Source organism: Choloepus didactylus, chromosome X (assembly GCF_015220235.1).
Source record: "Choloepus didactylus isolate mChoDid1 chromosome X, mChoDid1.pri, whole genome shotgun sequence".
NCBI classification, from domain to species: domain Eukaryota; kingdom Metazoa; phylum Chordata; class Mammalia; order Pilosa; family Megalonychidae; genus Choloepus; species Choloepus didactylus.
This window is the reverse complement of record NC_051334.1, coordinates 57,665,320-57,684,897: the sequence shown is the minus strand read 5'-3', so window position 1 is coordinate 57,684,897 and position 19,578 is coordinate 57,665,320. Positions and strand designations below refer to the sequence as shown.

At 41.9% G+C, this 19,578-nt stretch overlaps 1 protein-coding gene across 2 annotated transcripts in view; it reads right to left on the bottom strand.

Annotated features, from left to right (window-relative positions):
* Positions 1 to 1,332: 1,332 nt before the first annotated feature.
* The window catches only part of LOC119523638 (guanine nucleotide-binding protein-like 3-like protein), a 38,496-nt gene continuing 20,250 nt past the window's right edge, over positions 1,333 to 19,578 (bottom strand). Inside the window, exons 3-9 of one of the 2 annotated variants that reach the window (XM_037822443.1) lie at positions 14,256 to 14,296; positions 13,840 to 13,893; positions 13,224 to 13,331; positions 12,336 to 12,452; positions 11,606 to 11,689; positions 11,302 to 11,437; positions 1,333 to 1,810 (exon numbers count right to left, since the gene is read on the bottom strand). In XM_037822443.1, the coding sequence (XP_037678371.1) occupies positions 1,620 to 1,810; positions 11,302 to 11,437; positions 11,606 to 11,689; positions 12,336 to 12,452; positions 13,224 to 13,331; positions 13,840 to 13,893; positions 14,256 to 14,296 (731 nt within the window). In that variant the 3' untranslated portion in view covers positions 1,333 to 1,619. The remainder of the gene's footprint in view (positions 1,811 to 11,301; positions 11,438 to 11,605; positions 11,690 to 12,335; positions 12,453 to 13,223; positions 13,332 to 13,839; positions 13,894 to 14,255; positions 14,297 to 19,578) is intronic. The other variant, XM_037822444.1, reaches the window with a different exon arrangement.

Here is a 19,578-nt window from a genome sequence, read left to right as displayed (position 1 = left end):
AGAATACAAATGAAATATAACTGCTAGAAAAGGATGCTTACCAAATTTTTATCATCAAAGAAGGCCAAAAAATTATGTATGAGATATCAGGTTTCACCCAGAGTAGTAAAGTTTAAAAAGTTTAATGATATCAAGTGTTGGTTGGCAAGAGTGCAGGGAACTAGTACCTTTCACACATTCATGTACTCCACTGGTGGGAGGATAAACTGGTACAATCACTATGAAGGGCAATTTATTAGTGTCTAGTAAAATGTATAATGCACTAAGCTTATGACCCAGCCATTCCATCTCTCAGTACCTAATACTTGCCCATGTGCCAAAGAGACAAGTGCAAAGGTGTTTGTTCAGGTACTGGCTGTAACAATGAAAAAAACTGAAACTGATTTTATGTAGTATTAAAAAGGTAGATCTTTATAAAGAGATCTCCAGTAAAACAAAAACAAGCTCTAGAATGACACATATAATATAAAACAGTATTTTATCTTCTATATGTGTATAGAAAGAAGTCTGGAAGGATATACACCAAACTAATAATGGTGATTACCTCAAGGTATGCATAAAGACGATTGGAATTAGGGGTACTGGTGAAAGCGTTGTATTTAAGATTTATCTGTGATTTTATTTTTTAATAAGTTTTACACATGGTGCAACATTGAAAAGATGTCCCTTAGCACCATTTCTCTCCCCAGAAGCAACCAATGTTTCTGTAATACTTTAATATTTTACAATTAAAATGTATTTCTGTATTAATTATATAATTAGGAAGTAGTGTGATTTGTTTTTAAAAGAAAAAAAGAACGGAAGTGTATTCAAAAATAATTAAAAGTAGTTACCACCCTGGGAAAAATAAATATTCTATAGTAGGAGTCAAATTCCCTTTTTCAATGTCAACTTATCTGTCTTTTCTAACGTATTTTTAATACAAATCATCATCAGGCATCTAAAAGAGGAATTCTATAGATGCAAAACATTGGACAGAAAAGAAAAATGCACACTGAGAAGCCAAGCCAAGAATGACACTTCCATTGCATACATCATGTTCAGCAACAAGAGCTGTTACTCTAATTTTTGAATGTTGTGGTATCTATAGATACCATATGCTCACCCCTGTAAAGTCAAGTGGTGGTCCTTCCTCTGCTGAGACCCCTACAACACAGCATCCCACTGCCTCCCCTAAATCTGGAGCTTCCCAGAGGTGACTTGTGGCTGCCAACTTACATCACTGTCATTCTCCGAATTGCAACTATAAAGTAAATGTCTTTTTTCTCTCATTTTGAAACGTTTCGTTAAAATGGCAGCATTTACTTGGTCTCTTTTGTCTTTTATGACCATTGAGTAACTAAGTTTTTATGTGTGTCTATTGCTAATATACTTGGATCCCAAAGAGGAAAACTGAAAAAAAAGTAGTTACTGCTGAGAGTTTAAGTCAAGAGTGATATTTCCTTTTACTCCTCTATATTTTCCAAATTTTTTATACAGCATGCACTACTCTTACAACTGAAAAAAAAAATGCTTCCTAAAAAGGGATATATAGGAAGGAAAAAACTGAAATTAATATTAAGAAGTCACCCAGAAGAGCAAAAACTCAAAGTTGAAGATACAGTTCAATTACCAAAGAGCTATAAGTCCTCACTTAAATCACTATCTCCCAACCCTGACCCCAGGCTACCCTGAATGAGGTTAGACACCCCTATACACAGGCTTACCAGGTTTTTGACCTGATGCTGGGTGCTGGCTTTGAAAGCTACAGTTGGCAGTTCATTCCGAAGGTAATCCAGCCACTTTTCCACAATGTCCTTAGGGACTAGGTCTGGGGAAAATAGAACAGATGGGGCTGGTAAGAGAACATCACTTTGATGGCTCATTCCAAAGATTCTTCTACCCACACCCAAAGCTAGGCCCACCTCCTGGCAATAGATATCTCTGCTGGCCCTCTCAGTCCCTCTCCAGTTACCAAGTTGGAATTAGAAAGGACGGCCTGGTCTATGGGACCAGTTAGCCCTTCCAGAGCAGGCCTCTGCCCCTTGGGGAGAATGAGCAAACTAGCTGTTTGTTCCCAGATGCCCTCCTTCCAAGACAGAGTGCCCAAAGTGCCCAGAGGCCTCCTACAAGTTGTGTTTCCCACCCCCTCTCTGGATCATTCAAGGTTGGGACAAATGTCAAGAACAACTCTGACAAGAATGGCTATCATTTATGAAGTACTAGCCATGTACCAAACACTTATTAATCCTCACAACAACCCTTTGAAGTTGGGACAATCACTACCCATTTTACAGCTAAAGAAACTGACACTCTCAGAGGTGACATGACTTACACAGTATCCCACAGAAAACAGATAGCACAGCTAAGATGAGACCCTAACCTGAATGAGTCCTGAACTCATGTAGTCTCCCACCTAGCAGGCTGCAGAGTAAGTCTTATCTCTTGCCCCACTCTCTCCCAAACCTCCAAGCTTTGGTTTCTAGCTTGGGGGAGAGGAGCTCTCCAGGGTTGTCCACAAAGCTCAAAATGGCAGGAACAGGAAAAGACTATCAGGCGGGGCAAGATGGCAGACTGGTGAGCTGTAAGTTTTAGTTACTCCTCCAGGAAAGTAGGTAAAAAGCCAGGAACTGCGTGGACTGGACACCACAGAGCAACCTGTCTTTGGGCATACTTCATACAACACTCATGAAAACGTGGAACTGCTGAGATCAGCGAAATCTGTAAGTTTTTGCGGCCAGGAGACCCGCGCCCCTCCCTGCCAGGCTCAGTCCCGGGGGAGGAGGGGCTGTCAGCTCCGGGAAGGAGAAGGGAGAACTGCAGTGGCTGCTCTTATCGGAAACTCATTCTACTGATTCAAACTCCAACCATAGATAGACTGAGACCAGACACCAGAGACTCTGAGAGCAGCCAGCCCAGCAGAGAGGAGACAGGCATAGAAAAAAAACAACACGAAAAACTTCAAAATAAAAGCAGAGGATTTTTGGAGTTCTGGTGAACACAGAGAGGGGAAGGGCGGAGCTCAGGCCTTGAGGCGCATATGCAAATCCCGAAGCAAAGCTGATCTCTCTGCCCTGTGGACCTTTCCTTAATGGCCCTGGTTGCTTTGTCTATTAGCATTTCAATAACCCATTAGATCTCTGAGGAGGGCCGTTTTTTTTTTTTTTTTTTTAAATCCTTTTTTCTTTTTCTAAAACAATTACTCTAAGAAGCCCAATACAGAAAGCTTCAAAGAATTGCAATTTGGGCACGTCAAGTCAAGAGCAGAACTAAGAGAGCTCTGAGACAAAAGGAAATAATCCAGTGGCTGAGAAAATTCACTAAACAACACAACTTCCCAAGAAAAGGGGGTGTCCGCTCACAGCCACCATCCTGGTGGACAGGAAACACTCCTGCCCATCGCCAGCCCCATAGCCCAGAGCTGCCCCAGACAACCCAGTGTGACGGAAGTGCTTCAAATAACAGGCACACACCACAAAACTGGGCGTGGACATTAGCCTTCCCTGCAACCTCAGCTGAATGTCCCAGAGCTGCGAAGGTGGAGCAGTGTGAATTAACAAAGCCCCATTCAGCCATCATTTCAGCAGACTGGGAGCCTCCCTACACTGCCCAGCAGCCCAGAACTGCCCTGGGGGGACGGCACTCACCTGTGACATAGCACAGTCATCCCTCAACAGAGGACCCGGGGTGCACGGCCTGGAAGAGGGGCCCACTTGCAAGTCTCAGGAGCCATACGCCAATACCAAAGACTTGTGGGTCAGTGGACAGAGACAAACTGTGGCAGGACTGAACTGAAGGATTAGACTATTGCAGCAGCTTTAAAACTCTAGGATCATCAGGGAGATTTGATTGTTAGGGCCACCCCCCCTCCCCGACTGCCCAGAAACACGCCCCACATACAGGGCAGGCAACACCAACTACACACGCAAGCTTGGTACACCAATTGGGCCCCACAAGACTCACTCCCCCACTCACCAAAAGGCTAAGCAGGGGAGAACTGGCTTGTGGAGAACAGGTGGCTCGTGGACGCCACCTGCTGGTTAGTTAGAGAAAGTGTACTCCACGAAGCTGTAGATCTGATAAATTAGAGATAAGGACTTCAATAGGTCTACAAACCCTAAAAGAACCCTATCAAGTTCAGCAAATGCCACGAGGCCAAAAACAACAGAAAATTATAAAGCATATGAAAAAACCACACGATATGGATAACCCAAGCCCAAGCACCCAAATCAAAAGACCAGAAGAGACACAGCACCTAGAGCAGCTACTCAAAGAACTAAAGATGAACAATGAGACCATAGTACGGGATATGAAGGAAATCAAGAAGACCCTAGAAGAGCATAAAGAAGACATTGCAAGACTAAATAAAAAAATGGATGATCTTATGGAAATTAAAGAAACTGTTGACCAAATTAAAAAGATTCTGGACACTCATAGTACAAGACTAGAGGAAGTTGAACAACGAATCAGTGACCTGGAAGATGACAGAATGGAAAATGAAAGCATAAAAGAAAGAATGGGGAAAAAAATTGAAAAACTCGAAATGGACCTCAGGGATATGATAGATAATATGAAACGTCCGAATATAAGACTCATTGGTGTCCCAGAAGGGGAAGAAAAGGGTAAAGGTCTAGGAAGAGTATTCAAAGAAATTGTTGGGGAAAACTTCCCAAATCTTCTAAACAACATAAATACACAAATCATAAATGCTCAGCGAACTCCAAATAGAATAAATCCAAAAAAACCCACTCCGAGACATATACTGATCACACTGTCAAACATAGAAGAGAAGGAGCAAGTTCTGAAAGCAGCAAGAGAAAAGCAATTCACCACATACAAAGGAAACAGCATAAGACTAAGTAGTGACTACTCAGCAGCCACCATGGAGGCAAGAAGGCAGTGGCACGATATATTTAAAATTCTGAGTGAGAGGAATTTCCAGCCAAGAATACTTTATCCAGCAAAGCTCTCCTTCAAATTTGAGGGAGAGCTTAAATTTTTCACAGACAAACAAATGCTGAGAGAATTTGCTAACAAGAGACCTGCCCTACTGGAGATACTAAAGGGAGCCCTACAGACAGAGAAACAAAGACAGGACAGAGAGACTTGGAGAAAGGTTCAGTACTAAAGAGATTCGGTATGGGTACAATAAAGGATATTAATAGAGAGAGGGAAAAATATGGCAAACATAAACCAAAGGATAAGATGGCCGATTCAAGAATGCCTTCACGGTTATAACGTTGAATGTAAATGGATTAAACTCCCCAATTAAAAGATATAGATTCGCAGAATGGATCAAAAAAAATGAACCATCAATATGTTGCATACAAGAGACTCATCTTAGACACAGGGACACAAAGAAACTGAAAGTGAAAGGATGGAAAAAAATATTTCATGCAAGCTACAGCCAAAAGAAAGCAGGTGTAGCAATATTAATCTCAGATAAAATAGACTTCAAATGCAGGGATGTTTTGAGAGACAAAGAAGGCCACTACGTACTAATAAAAGGGGCAATTCAGCAAGAAGAAATAACAATCGTAAATGTCTATGCACCCAATCAAGGTGCCACAAAATACATGAGAGAAACACTGGCAAAACTAAAGGAAGCAATTGATGTTTCCACAATAATTGTGGGAGACTTCAACACATCACTCTCTCCTATAGATAGATCAACCAGACAGAAGACCAATAAGGAAATTGAAAACCTAAACAATCTGATAAATGAATTAGATTTAACAGACATATACAGGACATTACATCCCAAATCACCAGGATACACATACTTTTCTAGTGCTCACGGAACTTTCTCCAGAATAGATCATATGCTGGGACATAAAACAAGCCTCAATAAATTTAAAAAGATTGAAATTATTCAAAGCACATTCTCTGAGCACAATGGAATACAATTAGAAGTCAATAACCATCAGAGACAGAAAATTCACAAATACCTGGAGGTTAAACAACACACTCCTAAACAATCAGTGGGTTAAAGAAGAAATAGCAAGAGAAATTGCTAAATATATAGAGACGAATGAAAATGAGAACACAACATACCAAAACCTATGGGATGCAGCAAAAGCAGTGCTAAGGGGGAAATTTATAGCACTAAACGCATATATTAAAAAGGAAGAAAGAGCCAAAATCAAAGAACTAATGGATCAACTGAAGAAGCTAGAAAATGAACAGCAAACCAATCCTAAACCAAGCACAAGAAAAGAAATAACAAGGATTAAAGCAGAAATAAATGACATAGAGAACAAAAAAACAATAGAGAGGATAAATATCACCAAAAGTTGGTTCTTTGAGAAGATCAACAAGATTGACAAGCCCCTAGCTAGACTGACAAAATCAAAAAGAGAGAAGACCCATATAAACAAAATAATGAATGAAAAAGGTGACATAACTGCAGATCCTGAAGAAATTAAAAAAATTATAAGAGGATATTATGAACAACTGTATGGCAACAAACTGGATAATGTAGAAGAAATGGACAATTTCCTGGAAACATATGAACAACCTAGACTGACCAGAGAAGAAATAGAAGACCTCAACCAACCCATCACAAGCAAAGAGATCCAATCAGTCATCAAAAATCTTCCCACAAATAAATGCCCAGGGCCAGATGGCTTCACAGGGGAATTCTACCAAACTTTCCAGAAAGAACTGACACCAATCTTACTCAAACTCTTTCAAAACATTGAAAAAAATGGAACACTACCTAACTCATTTTATGAAGCTAACATCAATCTAATACCAAAACCAGGCAAAGATGCTACAAAAAAGGAAAACTACCGGCCAATCTCCCTAATGAATATAGATGCAAAAATCCTCAACAAAATACTTGCAAATCGATTCCAAAGACACATTAAAAAAATCATACACCATGACCAAGTGGGGTTCATTCCAGGCATGCAAGGATGGTTCAACATAAGAAAAACAATCAATGTATTACAACACATTAAAAACTCGAAAGGGAAAAATCAATTGATCATCTCAATAGATGCTGAAAAAGCATTTGACAAAATCCAACATCCCTTTTTGATAAAAACACTTCAAAAGGTAGGAATTGAAGGAAACTTCCTCAACATGATAAAGAGCATATATGAAAAACCCACAGCCAGCATAGTACTCAATGGTGAGAGACTGAAAGCCTTCCCTCTAAGATCAGGAACAAGACAAGGATGCCCGCTGTCACCACTGTCATTCAACATTGTGCTGGAAGTGCTAGCCAGGGCAATCCGGCAAGACAAAGAAATAAAAGGCATCCAAATTGGAAAAGAAGAAGTAAAACTGTCATTGTTTGCAGATGATATGATCTTATATCTAGAAAACCCTGAGAAATCAACGATACACCTACTAGAGCTAATAAACAAATTTAGCAAAGTAGCGGGATACAAGATTAATGCACATAAGTCAGTAATGTTTCTATATGCTAGAAATGAACAAACTGAAGAGACACTCAAGAAAAAGATACCATTTTCAATAGCAACTAAAAAAATCAAGTACCTAGGAATAAACTTAACCAAAGATGTAAAAGACCTATACAAAGAAAACTACATAACTCTACTAAAAGAAATAGAAGGGGACCTTAAAAGATGGAAAAATATTCCATGTTCATGGATAGGAAGGCTAAATGTCATTAAGATGTCAATTCTACCCCAAACTCATCTACAGATTCAATGCAATCCCAATCAAAATTCCAACAACCTACTTTGCAGACTTGGAAAAGCTAGTTATCAAATTTATTTGGAAAGGGAAGATGCCTCGAATTGCTAAAGACACTCTAAAAAAGAAAAACGAAGTTGGAGGACTTACACTCCCCGACTTTGAAGCTTATTATAAAGCCACAGTTGCCAAAACAGCATGGTACTGGCACAAAGATAGACATATAGATCAATGGAATCGAATTGAGAATTCAGAGATAGACCCTCAGATCTATGGCCGACTGATCTTTGATAAGGCCCCCAAAGTCACCGAACTGAGCCATAATGGTCTTTTCAACAAATGGGGCTGGGAGAGTTGGATATCCATATCCAAAAGAATGAAAGAGGACCCCTACCTCACCCCCCTACACAAAAATTAACTCAAAATGGACCAAAGATCTCAATATAAAAGAAAGTACCATAAAACTCCTAGAAGATAATGTAGGAAAACATCTTCAAGACCTTGTATTAGGCGGCCACTTCCTAGACTTTACACCCAAAGCACAAGCAACAAAAGAGAAATAGATAAATGGGAACTCCTCAAGCTTAGAAGTTTCTGCACCTCAAAGGAATTTCTCAAAAAGGTAAAGAGGCAGCCAACTCAATGGGAAAAAATTTTTGGAAACCATGTATCTGACAAAAGACTGATATCTTGCATATACAAAGAAATCCTACAACTCAATGACAATAGTACAGACAGCCCAATTATAAAATGGGCAAAAGATATGAAAAGACAGTTCTCTGAAGAGGAAATACAAATGGCCAAGAAACACATGAAAAAATGTTCAGCTTCACTAGCTATTAGAGAGATGCAAATTAAGACCACAATGAGATACCATCTAACACCGGTTAGAATGGCTGCCATTAAACAAACAGGAAACTACAAATGCTGGAGGGGATGTGGAGAAATTGGAACTCTTATTCATTGTTGGTGGGACTGTATAATGGTTCAGCCACTCTGGAAGTCAGTCTGGCGGTTCCTTAGAAAACTAGATATAGAGCTACCATTCGATCCAGCGATTGCACTTCTCGGTATATACCCGGAAGATTGGAAAGCAGTGACACGAACAGATATCTGCACGCCAATGTTCATAGCAGCATTATTCACAATTGCCAAGAGATGGAAACAACCCAAATGTCCTTCAACAGATGAGTGGATAAATAAAATGTGGCATATACACACGATGGAATACTACGCGGCAGTAAGAAGGAACGATCTGGTGAAACATATGACAACATGGATGAACCTTGAAGACATAACGCTGAGCGAAATAAGCCAGGCACAAAAAGAGAAATATTATATGCTACCACTAATGTGAACTTTGAAAAATGTAAAACAAATGGTTTATAATGTAGAATGTAGGGGAACTAGCAGTAGAGAGCAATTAAGGAAGGGGGAACAATAATCCAAGAAGAACAGATAAGCTATTTAACGTTCTGGGGATGCCCAGAAATGACTATGTTCTGTTAATTTCTGATGGATGTAGTAGGAACAAGTTCACAGAAATGTTGCTATATTACGTAACTTTCTTGGGGTAAAGTAGGAACATGTTGGAAGTTAAGCAGTTATCTTAGGTTACTTGTCTTTTTCTTACTCCCTTGTTATGGTCTCTTTGAAATGTTCTTTTATTGTATGTTTGTTTTCTTTTTAACTTTTTTTTTCATACAGTTGATTTAAAAAAGAAGGGAAAGTTAAAAAAAAAAAAAAAGAAAAAAGACAAACAAGGAAAAAAAAAAAAAGATGTAGTGCCCCCTTGAGGAGCCTGTGGAGAATGCAGGGGTATTCGCCTACCCCACCTCCATGGTTGCCAACATGACCACAGACATAGGGGACTGGTGGTTTGATGGGTTGAGCCCTCTACCATAAGTTTTACCCTTGGGAAGACGGTTGCTGCAAAGGAGAGGCTAGGCCTCCCTGTATTTGTGCCTAAGAGTCTCCTCCTGAATGCCTCTTTGTTGCTCAGATGTGGCCCTCTCTCTCTGGCTAAGCCAACTTGAAAGGTGAAATCACTGCCCTCCCCCCTACGTGGGATCAGACACCCAGGGAAGTGAATCTCCCTGGCAACGTGGAATATGACTCCCGGGGAGGAATGTAGACCCGGCATCGTGGGATGGAGAACATCTTCTTGACCAAAAGGGGGATGTGAAAGGAAATGAAATAAGCTTCAGTGGCAGAGAGATTCCAAAACGAGCTGAGAGATCACTCTGGTGGGCACTCTTACGCACACTTTAGACAACCCTTTTTAGGTTCTAAAGAATTGGGGGTAGCTGGTGGTGGATACCTGAAACTATTAAACTACAACCCAGAACCCATGAATCTCGAAGACAGTTGTATAAAAATGTAGCTTATGAGGGGTGACAATGGGATTGGGAATGCCATAAGGACCAAACTCCACTTTGTCTAGTTTATGGATGGATGTGTAGAAAAGTAGGGGAAGGAAACAAACAGACAAAGGCACCCAGTGTTCTTTTTTACTTCAATTGCTCTTTTTCACTCTAATTATTATTCTTGTTATTTTTGTGTGTGTGCTAATGAAGGTGTCAGGGATTGATTTAGGTGATGAATGTACAACTATGTAATGGTACTGTAAACAATCGAAAGTACAATTTGTTTTGTATGACTGCGTGGTATGTGAATATATCTCAATAAAATGATGATTAAAAAAAAAAAAAAAAAAAAATGGCAGGAACAGGTGATTCAAAGGCAACAGACCTGGATTCCACTCCCAACTTCTGCTACACCGTGTGCGTGTGAGCGTGTGTGTGTGCGTGTGTGTGTTTAGACAAGTGACTTCACGTCTTAAGATTCCTGGCTTTGAAAATTGAAACAAGAATCCCTACCTTGCATGACTGTTATGAATACCACTGCATTGCTGGATCTCAGTGTCTGGTCCCAAGATAGTCTTTCAAGAAGGCCTGGCCCCTTCCCTGCCTTACCCAATCCTGCCTGTGCTGGTTTGAATGTATTATGTCCCCCAAAACACCATTATCTTTCATGTATTCTTGTGTGGGCAGACGTATCGGTGTTGATTAGATTGTAATTCTTTGAGCGTTTCCATGGAGATGCACCCCACCCAACTGATTGGATAATTTCCATGGAGGTGTGGCCCCACCCATTCAGCATGGGCCTTGATGAGTTTACTGGAGAACTATATAAGCTCAGACAGAAGGAACGAGCTTGCTACAGCCAAGAGGGACACTTTGAAGAATGCACAGGAACTGAGAGAGGAGCTGCAGATGAGAGACAGTTTGAAGACAGCTGTTGAAAGCATACTTTTGCTCCAGAGAAGCTAAGAGAGGAAAAACGCCCCAATAGCAACTAAGAGGGACATTTTTGAGGAACTGCAGCCTAGAGAGGAACGTCCTGGGAGAAAGCCATTTTGAAACCAGAACTTGGAGCAGACGCCAGCCACATGCCTTCCCAGCTAACAGAGGTTTTCCGGACACCATTGGCCATCCTCTAGTGAAGGTACCCGAATGTTGATGCCTCACCTTGGACACTTTATGGCCTTAAGACTGTAACTGTGTCACCAAATAAACCCCCTTTATAAAAGCCAATCCATCTCTGGTGTTTGCATGCCAGCAGCATTAGCAAACTAGAACACTGCCCAACACCCACCAATCTTGTTCAAGACCAGGACCAGTTTCTTATTGCCTTCTGCCTGCAGAACAGCCTCTTCCATTTGGAAGCAGCGGCAGCCCAATGGGTCTCTAGCATCCAGGACTTCCAGAATCACATCAGAATATTCTACAACCTGCAGAGCAAAGGACAAGGGAGATGAAGGAAGGGAGAAGACTGGGTACCAGTCACACAGGTCCATGAAAGAAAATGTCTTCATCTTTGTCAGGAGAAATAGAAAAGGAAAGATGAAAGGAATGGATTAGTGCCCTCCTTAAAGGCCTTAAGAAATGGGTGTCTATACCTTACGAAACTCCTTGTAATAAGCCTTCCTCGTGGCCTCATCATCCAGCTGAGGAAACATATTTAATTCCTGCAAAACTTCTTCCTAGAGGAGAAAAGAAGAATGGTCCAGGGAGGGAAAAGACAGCACCAGGGTTTGGAAATACTATAGGAGGCTGGGGAAGTCATGTGAGTCTCAGCCCACCCCAGAGTAACTTTGATCAGTCAACAAAGCTAGGAACTAGAAGAATAATGGATAAAAACATACATAGTACATGTGTATGCCTATGTGTGTGTGTTTGAGCAAAGAACACCAGCTGGAAACCTGAGTGTACACATGGATGTATGAGGGAGAAATGTGAGAGGGAAGTATAAGTGAGAAAAACAATCTATGGAGGACATGGGACAGGGGAGGAAAAATGTGTACTGTATGTTAGAAAGGGAGCATGAGTTGGAAAATGTGTATTTTGTGTGTGAGACAAGAATATATGTCAGAGAGGTAGCAAGAAGCCCCACAAGGAAGATGACACCCCCTCATATATGCTCCTCTCTCATTTCTCCCCTCATACCCCCACTCCATCTCAACCCCTGCCCCTCCACCCTATTATTTCCCTCTCATCTTCCCTCCCTGTCCACAACACTGTCTCACATCCTCTCCACAGTGACCCCCTACTTCCCCTCCCTCTTTCCCTTTCATACAGCAATGAGCAAACCCAAGCCAGGTCCACTCAGGGGGCAAAGGATGTTCACACCTTTTCCTCAAACTCCTTCTGGCGTCTCAAGACATCTTGACAGTAGCTCTCGATGGTCCTGCGTCTGTGTCTCTCTTGCTCCCGGGCAGTCTGCTGCTTCTTCCTCATCTCCTCTACCTAACAGGTAAACACACACTGTGACTGTATCCAACTGGGTCTGTAGCCTAAGGAAAGGATGGGAGTCTAAGAGTAAAAGGGAAGGGGTAACAGTGTGACATCACAGAGGTAGAAGGAGCAGGCATACAGGGAGAGCATGTATAACAGCAAGAGATAGAGACAGAGGGTTTCAGAGAAAGAAAAAAGCAGAGATGAAGGAAATGGAAGAGCAGCAGAAAAAAATAAAAAGAAGGTATGTGTGAGTCTGAGAGAGAATACATTCTAGGCAGAGGAAACCACTTAATACCAGAGGGGGAAAGAGGACAAGGTCCTGGGATACTCTCATTTAAAGAGCAGGAAGAGGAAAAAGCAGCAGAAGAGACTGAAAAAGACTGGTCAAAGAGGAAGGAGGATATTGAGGAGAGTGAAAAGACAAATCAAAATAAGTGTTTCAAGCAAAGCATGGTCTCAAAAGCTGAAAATTTGGATATGATAAGGACAGAAAACTATCCGTGGATGTGCTGTCAGAGAATGCCCTGGTGATGCTGGCAAGAGCAGTTTCAGAGGAGCAGTGGGAACCTAAGCCAGACAGTAATGTACTGGGAGGTGATGAGTTGGTGAGCAAATGGAGACCTTAAAACAAATTATCAAGGTGACCTCATTCTCTTCCCCCTTCCACAACCAGCTTCAACAACTCTAAAAACCCCAGCTTTTCCTTCTATCCAATACTTCTGCAAATCTGGCATTCAAGCCAGGGCATCCTCCATCCCCCAAGGTAAAGAAAGGGCTTACCCTCTTCTGCTTTAATTCAGCCTCCCATTTGACATGATCATTGATGTGAAAAAGCTGAGGAACGGAGGGCAATTTGGAGGCTGCTTTCTTCCCACTCTGCTTTGCAGTCTGTTCATTGCACAAGAGAAAAATATCAAAAAGACCTAATGAACCCATGGAACTTCCCCTCCCCCGGGGAGCTAAAGCTGCTTAGAAATACAGTTGTGGGGGAAAAGATACAAAAGTAGGCAAAAAGAAGGGCTCTGTTCTCAGATCTGTGCACCTGGCTGGGGAGAGACAGGGACTCACTGAAGAACTTCAAGAAAACAGTGGGGGGAGGGAAAGTGGCAGCTGGGGAGGTTTCCCAAATAAAAGATGAGAGAAAAGCTTTCTAGATGATTAATTCTCAAAGTATGGTCCTTGGACCAGCAGCAGCATCACCTGGGAACTTGCTAGAAATGCAAATTCTTGGGATACCATGGGCAGATCTACCAAATCAGATACTCAGAGGTGGGGCCCAACAATCTGTTTTAACCAGCCCTCCAGGTAATTCTGGAAGGCTGGTTAAAGTTTGAGAACTTCAACAATGCTAAAGTTTGAGAACCACCACCCTAGCCCAAGCCTTACTTGCCCACACCTTTCTCAGCAGGACCAGGAGATCCAGGAGCTGGGGCCAAAGACTGAGTTTTCTCTATGAGAAATCAGAGAGAATCAGAGCGATTCAAATCCTAGCTGGGTGACTTTGAACCTAGTAGTAACTTTCTCCCTACAAGCTCAATTTTTTCATCTAAAAAATGGGATTGATGATAATCCCTACCAAGGTAAGTCAAGAAGAAGGAGCCTACGGCTTATGGTAGGAACTTAATAAATGCTGCCAATTCTCTGCTTTGGCCACCCAGAAAGGAAGAGAAAGACAGATCCTTGGATTCCAACACAGTGCTCTGTCCAGTCATCCAACATCTACTTGTTTTGTGGGTTTCTCCCAACACAGGCCATCTATTCCTGACCTTACCCCCAGTGAACATACCTTACCTGAGGACAGGACCAACTTACCTTCTTGCAGCCTTTGGAGCCTTTACCTGCCTTTTTATTTTCTACAAGAAAGAAAAAAAGTGAGCCATCATCCACCTATCTACAATTTGTGAACAGCTTAATCAATGCCAGGCCATCCTGGGAATCTGAGTAAGCCCCAAATCCCATGCCTATCTAGGGCCAGAACAAAACAGATACAGATGGCAACAAGAGGGTCAGGGATACAATGTTTACAGCATTATTTCAATGTAAACTCATATAACTCTTAAGGAAATTCTGTAAAGAGAGCAACCTGAATGTGCACTTATGATTCCTCTCTGTCCCCCAACTCCTTTTGCAGGCAATTCAGCAATTTCAGTACCAGGCTGAGGTGGGGAAACCGGCAGCATGGGAAAGTGATCTCTAGTGTCCTAGCTACTAAGCCAAGATGGATGCCCTCAGCCCCACCTTGGGAAGAGAAATATCCCTTCCTGTTTGTATATGTTATGTCCCCCAGAAAAAGCCATATTCTTTAATGCAGTCTTGTGGGGGCAGACATGTAAGTGTTGATTAGGTTGGAACCTATTGGTTCAGTGTTTCCATGGAGATGTGACTCAATCAACTGTGGGCAAGACCTTTCATTCAGGGTGGGTCTTAATTGGATCACTGCAGTACTTTAAAAAGAGGTACACAGGCCCAGATGCACAGCAGCTGTGACATTTTGGAGAGCAAGTGAGAGTGACATTTTGAAGATGACCATTGGAAGCTGACACTGACATTCTGGAGAATGCCATATTGAAATGCAACTTGGGAGCAAGCAGACGCCAGCCACGTGTCTTCCAAGCTAACACAGATTTTCAGGACGCCACTGGCCATCCTCCAGTGAAGGTACCCTGTTGCTGATGCCTTACCTTGGACACTTTATGGTCTTAAGACTGTAAGTTTGTAATCAAATAAACCCCCTTTATAAAAACCAATCCATTTCTGGTGTTTGGCAAAACGGCAGCATTAGCAAACCAGAACACTGCTCATGTCGTTGCCTCCCAAAGGACTTGCCTTACTCAGCTCAACTGCTGCTTCCCTTGAATAAAAGGAAGAGAGAGCTGCAACTTCCCCAATCATGCCTTAACAAAGTCCAAGAACTTAAGAGGCCTCCAAGCCTTCAATGAGAATTCTGTTTGTCCTCCCATTCACAGTTGGTCTCTTCAGGAAAAATCACTTCCAGCAAGGGGGCTAAAGGAATTCCATGAGAGGGAGGTTCTAGGTCAGGATATATACCAACAAATATAAGCAGCTCAAAATTACCAGAGAACAGACTCCACAATCACACCAGGTGACTCCCACTGAAAAAATGAATGTAGGAAACAAAAACTACTGCAAATTCTTAGAGAGATTCAAGATACTTCCAAGGAAGTATGAGAGAAAAAAAATCAATTTCCAAAACTTGACATGGAACATAGAAGAATGACCATTACAAAGTTCTGCTCCAAGCTAAATTCCTATACCCAACTAAGAGATCACACTTATGTGAAGGTAAAAGACACATTTTCAAGGGAGGGGCAAGATGGTGGCATAGAGAGAAGTGGAATTTAGTCAGTCCCCTGGAACAACTAATAAACAACCAGGAACAACTACTAAATAATTTGGAATAACTGCTGGGGGACAACCGTGAGTGTCCACACATCATACACCAACTTGGATTGGGAGGAATGCTGAGATTGCAGCACAGAATCTGTAAGTAAAAGCTGTGGAACTGCACCAGGAGCCCCCTCCCTCCACGACAGGCTGAGATGCAAAACCTCGCTGTGGTAAAGAGTGGCACTCTCCGAGCGAGCGAATATAGCTCAGCTGAGCTCCAACTGGGGTTTTAATTAACAAATGCAGACTGCTGAATACAAGCTACAAACCCCCAATAAGCAGACAGAGGCTTTTAGTGATGACTGATGTTAAAGTACCAGAAGACTCATCTGTCCCAGGAGGGGGAGCCCAGAAGACCTGGTGTTACCTCTGGCCAGCAAGTCAAACTGGGGGGTCATGTACTGGCTCCAAAAGGGGGCTTTCTGTCCCTTTTTCTCTCTCTTAATCCAAGGGGCTTAGAGGAGAAAGCCTCAGCCATTTTCAGTTCACAGCACTCTGACCAAGACAGGAGTGGAGATAACAGAGTCAGAGAATAATTCAAATGCAGATGAAAACTCCCTAGGGGGTATATCTTCCCTAAGAGTAAGGAGGTGGGGTCCAGCTTTGCATTCAGAACCATACCCCAGAGCCTGGGGGAAAACAGCCGAAACAGAAACTGAAGGAGCCACACCTCCTTACACCAGTCAGGAGCGACAGGCTGACAGGTGCCACCTGCTGGAGAGATTAGGAAAAGCACAGTGACTGGAGACCTCACAGAAAAGTCTGTCATTCTTCTAAGATACACCCTGAATATAACCCCATTCTGAGACCTGAACCCATTCTGGTCTGGAAAAATCTGATTGGAGTAACTAAGGAAACCAGATGCCTAGACAACAGAAAACTACAATCTACACTAGGGAAAACAAAGATATGGCCCAGTCAAAGGAACAAACTTACACCTCAATCAAGATACAGCTGAGATATTGTTTCACTTTAATGAAACAATCTATTAAAGATTTTCAAAGAAATATGCTAAATCAAATCAAAAACCAAATCAACGAGTTCAGGGAAGATATAACAAAAGAGATGAAAGCTATAAAGAAAACACTGGGCGAAAATAAGGTAGAAATCAAAAGTTTGAAAAAACAACTGGCACAATCTATGGAAATGAAAGGCACAACACAAGAAGTGACAAACAACAGCAGATCACAAGAGACAGAAGAAAACACTCAGGAACTGGAGAACAAGATAACTGAAATCCTACACACAAAAGAACAGATAGGGAAAAGAATGGAAAGATAAGAGCAACAGCTCAGGGAATTGAATGACAACATGAAGCACATGAATGTACATGTCATGGGTGTCCCAGAAGGAGAAGAGAAGGGAAAAGGGGCAGAAGCAATAATAGAGGAAATAATCAATGAAAATTTCCTATTCCTTATGAAAGACATAAGATTACAGATCCAAGAAGTGCAGCGTACCCCAAACAGAACAGATCTGAATAGACCTACATCAAGACATGTAATAATCAGATTATGAAATGTCAAAGACAGAGAATCCTGAAAGCAGCAAGAGAAAAGCAATCCATCACAAAGAAAGGAAGCTTGATAAGACTATGTGCAGATTTCTCAGTAGAAACCATGGAGGCAAAAAGGAAGTGGTGTGATATATTTAAGATACTGAAAGAGAAACACCACCAACCAAGAATCCTATATCCATCAAAACTGTCCTTCAAATATGAGGGAGAGTTTACTCTCTGACAAACAGACAACGAGAGAGTTTGTGAATAAGATTCCTGTGCTACAGGCAATACTAAAGGGAGCACCACAGACAGATAGGAAAAGACAGGAGTGAGAGGTGTGGAAGACAATTTTGGGTAATGGTAGCACAGCAATGTAAGTACACTGAACAAAGATGACTGTGAGTATGGTTGAAAGAGGAAAGTTAGGAGCATGTGGGACACCAGAAGAGGAAAGAGGAAAGATAAAGACTGGGACTGTATAACTTGGTGAAACCTAGAGTGCTCAACAATTGTGATAAAATGTACAAATGTGTTTTTACATGAGGGAGAAAAAATGAATGTCAACCTTGCAAGGTGTTAAAAATAAGGTGGTGTGTTGGTTTGGATGTATTATGTCCCCCAAAACGCTGTTATCTTTGATGCAATCTCGTGTGGGGTAGATGTATTAGTGTTGATTAGATTGTAATTCTTTGAGTGTTTCCATGGAGATGTGACCCACCCAACTGTAGGTGATAACTCTGATTAGATAATTTCCATGGAGGCATGGCCCTGCCCATTCAACGTGCACCTTGATTAGTTCACTAGAGCACTATATAAGCTCAGACAGAAGGAGCAAGTTTGCTACAGCCAAGAGGGACACTTTGAAGAATGCACAGGAGCTGAGAGAGGAACTGCAGCTTACAGAGACATTTTGGAGACGGCCTTTGAAAGCAGTCTTTTGCTCCTGAGAAGCTAAGAGAGGACAAACACTCCAAGAGCAAGACATTTTTGAGGACTGCAGCCTAGAGAGGAACATCCTGGGAGAAAGCCATTTTGAAACCAGAACTCTGGAACACACACCAGCCATGTGCCTTCCCAACTAAGAGAGGTTTTCCGGACACCAGTGGCCATCCTCCAGTGAAGGTACCCGATTGCTGATGACTTACTTTGGACACTTTATGGCCTTAAGACTCTAACCTTGTAACCAAATAACCCCCCTTTATAAAAGCTGATCCATTTCTGGTGTTTTGTGAAAAGGCAGCATTAGCAAACCGGAACAGGTTTTGGTACCAGGAGTGGGGTGCTGCTGAGTTTGCAAATACCAAACATGTTGGAACGGCTATTAATATGAATAAGGGGAAGATTCTGGAAGAATTGTGAGGTGCTTGACAGAAAAGGCCTAGATTGCTTTGAAGAGACTGTTGGTAGAAATATGGACTCTAAAGATACTTCTGATGAGGCCTTGAGCAGAAATGATGATTGTGTCATTGCCAACTGGAAGAAAGGCGATCTTTGTTTTAAAGTGGCAGAGAATTTGGCAAAATTTTGTCCTGGTGTCAGATGGAAGGAAGAAATTGAGTGACGAGCTGGGATACTTGGCTGATGAGATTTTGAAACTAAAAGTTGAAGACATAGCATGGCTTCTTCTTGTAGGTTATAATAAAATGTGACAGGGCAGAGATAAGCTGAGAAATGAACTCTTGGGTACAAAGAAACCAGAACCTGATAATTTTGAAAATTCTGGGCTTCCAAAAAGTGAGACCCCAGAAGCTACAGCCAAGAGGGACACTTTGAAGAACGCACAGGAGCTAAGAGAGGAGCTGCAGCTTACAAAGCAACATTTTGGAGACAGCCTTTGAAAGCACACTTTTGCTCTGGAGAAGCTAAGAGAAGACAAACACCCCAAGAGCAACTCAGAGTGACATTTTTGAGGAAGTGCAGCCTAGAGAGGAACATCCTGGGAGAAAGCCATTTTGAAACCAGAACTCTGGAACAGTTGCCAGCCACGTGCCTTCCCAGCTAACACAGGTTTTCTGGATGCCATTGGCCATCCTCCAGTGATGGTACCCAACTGTTGATGACTTACCTTGGATACTTTATGACCTTAAGACTGTAACTTTGTAACCAAATAAACCCCCTTTATAAAAGTTGATCCATTTCTGGTGTTTCGTGAAAAGGCAGCATTAGCAAACTGGAACAGGTGGTATTGGGAAAACAATACAATCAATGCAAACTAGAGACTGCAAT